General features: G+C 54.3%; 1 protein-coding gene across 1 annotated transcript in view; it reads left to right on the forward strand.

Moving 5' to 3' along the window:
- The window catches only part of INPP5B (inositol polyphosphate-5-phosphatase B), a 67,013-nt gene that overhangs the window by 44,809 nt on the left and 14,262 nt on the right, over positions 1-7,942 (forward strand). The window contains exons 12-15 of the mRNA XM_045298901.1: positions 1,847-1,964; positions 2,542-2,658; positions 3,545-3,732; positions 5,627-5,897. Of these exons, the coding sequence (XP_045154836.1) occupies positions 1,847-1,964; positions 2,542-2,658; positions 3,545-3,732; positions 5,627-5,897 (694 nt within the window). The remainder of the gene's footprint in view (positions 1-1,846; positions 1,965-2,541; positions 2,659-3,544; positions 3,733-5,626; positions 5,898-7,942) is intronic.

Here is a 7,942-nt window from a genome sequence, read left to right on the forward strand (position 1 = left end):
GGGGCACAGCCTCCTGGACGCATGGCTGTGGTGGACGGGATGGGGCACAGCCTCCTGGACGTATGGCTGTGGTGGACGGGATGGGGCACAGCCTCCTGGACGCATGGCTGTGGTGGACGGGATGGGGCACAGCCTCCTGGACGCATGGCTGTGGTGGACGGGATGGGGCTAAGCGTGCACGGCCACATCAACATGTTGGCGATAGCAGCTGCGTCTCTGTCTGATGCCCTTTCTCACACTGGAAGAACAGCAAACACGTGGGGTTATTGGAGTGGGCCCACGGTAAACGCAGTCCTGGTTTTTCAAAGCACCGTTGAAAACATGCTGTGCGTGGCATTCGCACGCTAAGCTTTCATTTTGAGTCTCTCCTGCTGTTGGAACCAGTGCCTCGTGAGCCCTCAGGACACACTCAGCAACGCTCTGGTGGTCACACAGGAAGCGGATCTTTTGCCACAGAAGGAAGGTTAATGGGAAAAAAAGAAAAAGAAAAGAGCCCCACCAGACACTTCTGGTTCCTCACCTCTGTCTCCGGCACTGTTGCTGGGAAAGGCAGAAGACAGGAAAACTGTACCGGAGTGACGTGCAGTTAGTTACGAAGCCAAACGACAGGCGACACCGTCTCTGACGCGCCAAGAAGCACAGATGCCGCCTTGATGCCCGTGGTGTGCCTGACCCAAGCTGTGGCCTTTCCTGTCACCACACGCACACACCAAAACTGGACGACGCCCAAGGACGCTGGAGGAACAGCAAACACATGGGATTTCTGGAGTGGGCCCAAAATACCGAACGGACCGTGGACTGCTTGAAGAATGTGGAAGCCCATTTTGGAGGAAGTCCGGCCAGAATGCTCCTTAGGCGTGTGGGTGGCGGGACTCCCTCCTGCTTACTTTGGACCCGTCTCGAAGAAAGAACAGTCTCAGCAGGAAAGGACGTCACGCGTGGTCAGTGAGAACGAGAGGAGCCTCCGTGAAGCGAGTGGACACCACAGTGGGCTCGAGCATGCCAAGAGCTGTCAGGAGGGTGCCTCCCCCCAAGAAAAATCCCCAAACCCAAACTCAAATCAGTGCCCACTCAGCCACTCTACAGCACAGAGTAGAACTGCCCCTGTGGGCTTCCGAGACGGCAGCTGGTCACAGGAGTAGGAAGCCCGTCTTTCTCCCTCGGAGCCGCTGGTGACCTTGCATCGCCACTGTGCCACCAAGGCTCCTGCATGCGATGGCACCGGAGTGGGCAGTGTGTGGTTCTGTTACAGACGTAGGCTCATCGTGAGTCTGTGCCGAGCCAACAGCAGCCACTCACGCCAGCACTCTGTCCCAGCGTGCCCCTGGGTGCTTGTGTGAACCTGAGGGCAGGGATCCGGCTGTGAAGGTTGCTTCCTGGAAGAGGGGATGAGCTGGTGTTTGTGAGCGTACCTGTATTAGCTCTTTTGCCATCAATATTTTCCTTCTCTCCTGAAGGAACTTCTTTTTTTTTTTCTTTTTGGTTTTTATGTCTGATTTTCTTCTTTTTATTTTTAAGTCATTTTTATTGGGGGCTCGTACAATTCTTATCACAATCCATACATCCATCCATTGTGTCGAGCACATTTGTACATTTGTTGCCATCATCATTCTCAAAATATTTGCCTTCTACTTGAGGCCTTAATATTGGCTCATTTGCCCGGCTCCCTCCCCCCTCCCCCTCCCTCATGAACCCTTCATAATTCATAAATTATTATTATTTTGTCATACCTGAAGGGACTTCTGGAGGGTCCTGCCATTGAGCTAGAACGTTAGGACTTAGATCCCTAAACCAATCTGGAGATGGGCCACGTGAGCTCCACTCCCTAACTGGCTGCTGCTTCCAACAGGTTCCAGGAGCTGGATCTGAGTAAGGAAGCCTTTTTCTTCCACGACACCCCAAAGGAGGAGGAGTGGTTTAAAGCCGTGTCAGACAGTCTTCATCCAAGTGCCAAATACGCAAAGGTAAGAGACAAGTTCGGGTCCTTGTAACTTTATGGGGTCCTGCGGGGGAGTTCCAAGCCCACTTTTCCCTTTGTCATGGCATCAGTGGTGGTGCTGTGCTGCTCCCTAAGGTTTTCACCAGCTGTTTGTCCAAAGTGGACCTCCAGGCCTTTCTTCCTAGTCTCCTTTACTCTGGGAGTACCCCTGAAGCCCGCTCAGCCACCTAGCATCCCACAAGCATCCGCTGACAGGTCGGGGTTGGCTGTGGTTGGAGGTGCACTGGCTGTGACTGGAACCTCCTGCATGGAAGACGAGAGTTCCACCGCGGAACTCCCACTGCCCTCCGCCCTGACCACGGGCCAGTCCTCACGGTCCTGGTCTGCTCAGTTCTACATCTGGGTGGGAAGACGCAGGCTCTCGGCAGTGCAATGGGCTGTCTAGGTGATCACGTCACACGCTCCGTGAGTCGAGCCCCACGTCCTCATGTCGAGAAGGAGATAGACCCCAGGACGCGCTGCCAGCTTTGGGGTGTTTCTTCCTCTCTGCCACTTCCCTTCATGCCGCCCCTGATCGGGCGCTCTTCGGCTCTGTTGGCCAGGTGAAGCTCATCCGGCTGGTCGGGATCATGCTGCTGCTGTACGTCAGGCAGGAACACGCAGCGCACATCTCGGAAGTGGAAGCGGAGACGGTGGGGACAGGCATCATGGGGAGGATGGTGAGTACCTGGCTGGGGGGTTCGGTGCCCTGAGAGCCTTGGGCCCCAGGCTTTGATCCCACATCTTATGGTGCAGGATCGTTTGAGGTGCTGGTGCTGCAAGATGAACTGGACTTTCAAGCAGGGCTAGGTTGGACAGAGTGTTGTAATAAACAGCGTGTGGGCCAGTCGCCAGCTGACTTGCCCTGCCGGTGTGCATGTTGTGTTCGTGCAACACTGGAGCCTCCCCTGGGTCCTCCCCTTTAACCCCTGGAGGATTGTGAAGAGATGGTGCCGGGTCATCAAGGGAAAGCAAGAATGCTGAGAGCAGGTGGGCAACAGCCTCCTCTTCTTGGGACTATGCAGCCTGCCTAGAGGCTCTCTTGCAGGGGCTTGGCTTCCCGTGGCGAAGGGAGAACACGGCTATTGTCCGTGGTTTCATAGAAAGAGTGGGACCAGCCTGCCACCTGCCGCAACACAGACCGTGTATCCTCATGGGCAGTGAAATAAGCCCAGCACAGAGGGGCAAACACTGTGTGATCCCACCGCCAGGAAGTTTCTAGACTAGACACATGTATAGCGATCCAAGTGTCTTAGTGTTTACCTGGGAGGGGCAGTGGGGGGGGGGAGACACAAAATTTCGGGGACACTGAGCTGCTGTTAGGGTTGAGGGAGTCATTGGGGACTGGACAAGGGTGACGGCTGAACAACGTGATGGGCACGTCACTGAGTGGTAGCGTGGAGTTTGCTGAGACGTCAGCTGTTCCGTAGCCACGAACGCGGAGCCGGCTTTGCCCCTGGCTGGCGGGTCACGCGGCCCTCTAATTGAGAGGCAAACATTCGAGCTACTGACGGACGTCTGCCCGGAGGGTGCGAGTGCGTGTTCTGTCTCGGGTGCTCCTTCCAGGGTAACAAAGGCGGCGTGGCCATCCGGTTCCGGCTACACAACACCAGCATCTGCGTGGTGAACTCTCACTTGGCAGCGCACCCCATGGAGTATGAGCGGAGGAACCAGGACTACAGGGACATTTGTTCCCGGATGCAGTTCTGTCAGGTGGACCCCAGCCTGCCCCCTCTCACCATCAGCAAGCACGAGTGAGTGTGGGCGCCCGCGCCCCCTGTCTGAGGTGCAGGGTGGTGCCCTCTCCCTGCAGGGGCGCTAGTGTCTGCCAGCTGTCCTTCCCACGTGGCTGGTAGCTCTCGGGCATTTTCCGTTTCCTGTCCTTACCACAGGCAAAAAGCAAATTGGCTGTGGTTGAGACTGTGCCGACTCCTGTGTTACAGAGCAGAACTGGTCCCAGGGTTCTCTTGGCCGTGGTCTCTACGGAAACAGATCACCAGGCCTTTCTTCAGAGTGCCTCTGAGTGGGTTCCAGTGGCCAACCTTTAGGTTGCTGTTCTTATTCCACAGCTACCAAGGAGATTCTGGCTCATAGCAACCCCGTGTGGGGTTTCTGAGACTAAATCTTTCTGGAGTAGACAGCCTCATCTTCCTCCATGGAGTGGCTGGTAGGTCTGAACCACCGACCTTGCAGTTAGCAGTCAGACGCTTCCCTGACGGGGACCACCAGGCCTGGTCCAGCACAAACCCATTTCCACCACCTGGGGGCTTTGCCATCCGACCAAGACTCTCGCAAGCATCATTTGTCCCTAACACAAAGCTGGCTCTCATGAGCTCTGGGTCTGTTTCGGTCCAGCGGCTTGAGGAAGGCAGCCTCTCACGGAGTTTGTAGAAGGCGACCTGTCTGTCCTTTGCAGAACCCACAATCAACTGCTTACCGGCGCCCCCTGGCTTGCCCTCTCTGTTCTCCTGATTTACCTTTCCAAGGTTAGCATTGCAGCTGCCTGGGACATCTTGTGCTGATTTTTGTTTATTTTCTTTATCTTTGCAACAGGCTCTTACGTTCTGTAAACTCAGAGCCTATTTCGGGCTTAATGGTACCACTTGAAACGTGTGCCACTTCTGGGCTCAGTGCTCCTCCTCCTGCTGGGTGGGAGTGTCCACAGCTCACTGGCACCTGGGGCTGACACGGGGCTTTCATCCCCTGGAGCCCAGCAGGTAGCGAATCTTCCCGCTGAGCACCTCCATTCTGCAGCTTGTGGCCAGTTTGTCTGCTTTTAGCTGGTGGGGGCAGTTATTTGTGAGGTACGTGTACTGCTGTGCAGATTTTCCAACATCGGGGTTGCTGGCTTTGGAGGGAGCAGTACTGGATTTCTTTGGAGGTCTGACGGCATCTGGAAGCAGTCTTCATTGGGAATCCACGCACACCTTGGTATCCTAAAGCTGTACAATGTAACAGAGGTCACAGAGAGCGCTGAGGGTGCAGACCCCACCGTGCAGGCGGAGTTCAGTGTCGGAGGGACTCGGTGTCCAGAGGCAGGCAGAGAGGGGGCTTTGGACGCAGGGATGAGCATGGAAGCTTCTGGTTTGAGGACCCCGGGCAATTGCACAGGACCCCCAGTACTTGATCTGCTTTGCCCTGGGAAGCCAGGAATGAGATAAATTAACAGCTTGCTTTTAGATCTCAGTAGTCTGTTTTTCCAACCATGCAAAAATGAAACAAGGAGAACGTGAGGCTGTTGATGAAGAACTTGGGCCAGCATGATGGGAGAAGCAGCACGGTAGACATGGGGTTAAAGGGATGTAAGCCGACAACTCATTGTCGAGTCAGTGCCGGCTCATAGTGACTCTATAGGACAGGGTAGAACTGTCCCTGTCGGTTTCTGAGACTGTCACTGTTTATGGGAGTAGAAAGCCCCATCGTTCTCTCTAGGAGTAGCTGATGGTTTTGAACTGCTGACCATGCAGTGTAATCAGGGCTTCTATAAAGGGCAAGGTAAGATGAAGCATTTCCCTACACATGGCCCCCCTGCCCCCTCCCAGCTCCCCAGAAGCTGAGCCCCGGAGTCCTGGTCTGAGAAGCAGCCTGGGTAGGATGGGTAAAGTCCCTCCTGAACCCTGTTATCATCCTTGTGCTCTGTCCGCCTAGCGTGATCCTGTGGCTGGGGGACCTCAACTACAGGATAGAAGAGCTGGACATGGAGAAAGTGAAACAGCTCATTGAAGAGAAGGCCTTCCAAGCCCTGTATGCATACGACCAGGTACAGATGGCCCCTTGTGCCCTCTGCAGACAGCCACCCTGTCTCATGGGGGCACGGACACACCGGGCTCCCCTCTCTCAGCTCTCTCTCCTTCCTTGGTGTGGGAGGGGTCCCAGAGGAGCTGGCGCTGTCCAGGGCATCTCCCTGTTTCATCTGCATCCCCCTCTCTGATTGTCACCCTGGTGGCTCTTGCCTTTGGGTATCTTGTCTCCTGGAGAACAGGAATGCTCTCCTCCTCCCTCCCTCCCTCCTCCCCTCCCTCATTCACTCACTTGCTCTCGCTCAGGAGATCTGGAACTCGCCTAGAAGGGGGACCAAGCTTGTGTCAGTCTGGGCAGACTAGAGAAACAAATCCAGGGACACACATATGCGTATAAGAAAGAGATTTATATACAAGAGCAATTGAACCTTGAGAAAACATCCCAGCCCAGTCCAGACCAAGTCCATAAGCCTGATATTAGCCCATATGTCTGATACCAATCTGTAAAGTCCTCTTCAGACTCACGAAACACATGCAATGATGCGGAATGTAGAAGATCACAGGCCAGTGGGTAGAAAGTCTTTGGATCCAGTGGCATTAGAAACATCTCAGAACTGGCAGGGGTCTCTGCATCAGGGTGGGTCCATGTGTCTTGTCAGCTGCTCTGTCTCCCAGGGAGTGTCAGAGAGAGAACTGTCTCCCGCCTCCAAGGAGAAAGTACCGGATTTCCCAGAATTCTCAGGAGAAGGCCATGCCCACACAGAGGTCTCATTGGCTATGATCTGATTGACAAGCTAGACTCCACCCCTACACTCTTAATGCTCAAATTGACAAACGATTATATATCTACCACAAAGCTTTTCATAAAGAAGATACTTGTTCTTTAGGCAGAGTTCAACCTCTGTTTTTTAGAATGAACCTCCCACTCGGCCCCCCTCTGTCCATTCTTTCCCAGTATGGGGTCAGCTCCGTTGCTGAGTGACTTGCTTCCCTTCCCACAGGAATCAGTTCGGTCACCTGCTATCATCCACGCAGTGATGCTCCCCGAGAGCATTAGCCATTTCCCAGGACAAGGGAATTCGGCTTCTCCCCGTACCCCACCCTACTCTCTCAGGAGACCTCAGAGTGGTTCACGCGGTCAGCTGTCAGATGCCCAAGTCCTTCTCCCTTGTTTTCTTATAGTCTCCCTTTAATATTGCATGCCTTGTCTTTCGTCGAAATCTTTTCATTACATTTTTATTTTCTTTTTCCACTTTCTCTCAATGCCGGTCAATTGAAGGGGAAAGAAGCCAAGCCAGTTTTGTTCTATCTGTCTTCACGGGTTAATCTTCTCTTGACCGACCCATTTCTCTACCCAGTTTTGGAGAATTAGCACGTACTTTCTTCCGTCCGGCTCTCAGCAGGAACCTGCTAGTTCTAGCACTCTGCGTCTTGCCTGTGGGTGGTGGCGGGAGGCGTCCTCGGTTCCCTGGCCGTGTGGCAGCATCCCCTCCTACTTTCTCTGCTTGCCCCCCTTCGTAGTGGCCCTTGTTGCGTTCCAGATGGGTTTAAGGCTTTCAGATACCCCTCTATGAAGGAGCTGCTCGCATAAATACTTAGGTCTTCATGATTTCCTGTGACTTTTTCCTGTGATGGTTTTTCCCAGAAGTCATCTTTCAGGGAATTGCACTAGTGGGACAAGTGTCCCCAAGACAGCTGTGCCCCATCCCCTTCCTTATCTAGAGCTCCCAGCTCTTGGCCCAACCAAGGCTGCACTGCAGGGAAGAGGCGGGAGCCTCCGGGGCTGTCTTACTTGCTGGGACCCTGCCCTGGAAGGAGCTTCTCACACCGGGGTCGCAGGGGGATGCTGGCTGTTCTTAGAACCTGCCGGCCACTCCTCTCAGTCCACAGTGAATCTCCCCCGAAATCCGGAGAGGTAGATGCTGTTGGAAATCCAGAATTTACAGCTGGGGAAACCAAGGCACAGAGTTTCTCCCGGGTCCCACCACCCGTCGTTTGGCCACCCCGAGGAGCTTTTTCCTATAACACCCACACTCTAAGTTGTGGGTCGCAGGACGGGAACAGATGCATGTGCAGCCGCACCTCATATCCTTAGAGCAGTGGTCCTCGACCGCCCTCAGGCCACGACCCTTTCATACAACTCATGTGGTGGTGACCCTCCAGCCATAAAATTATTTTCGTTGCTACTTCATCACTGTCATTTTGTTACTGTTATGAATCGGGC

The sequence above is a fragment of the Echinops telfairi genome, unplaced genomic scaffold (genome assembly GCF_000313985.2).
Source record: "Echinops telfairi isolate 266 unplaced genomic scaffold, ASM31398v2 ScPeMD7_7457;HRSCAF=8495, whole genome shotgun sequence".
NCBI lineage: Eukaryota > Metazoa > Chordata > Mammalia > Afrosoricida > Tenrecidae > Echinops > Echinops telfairi.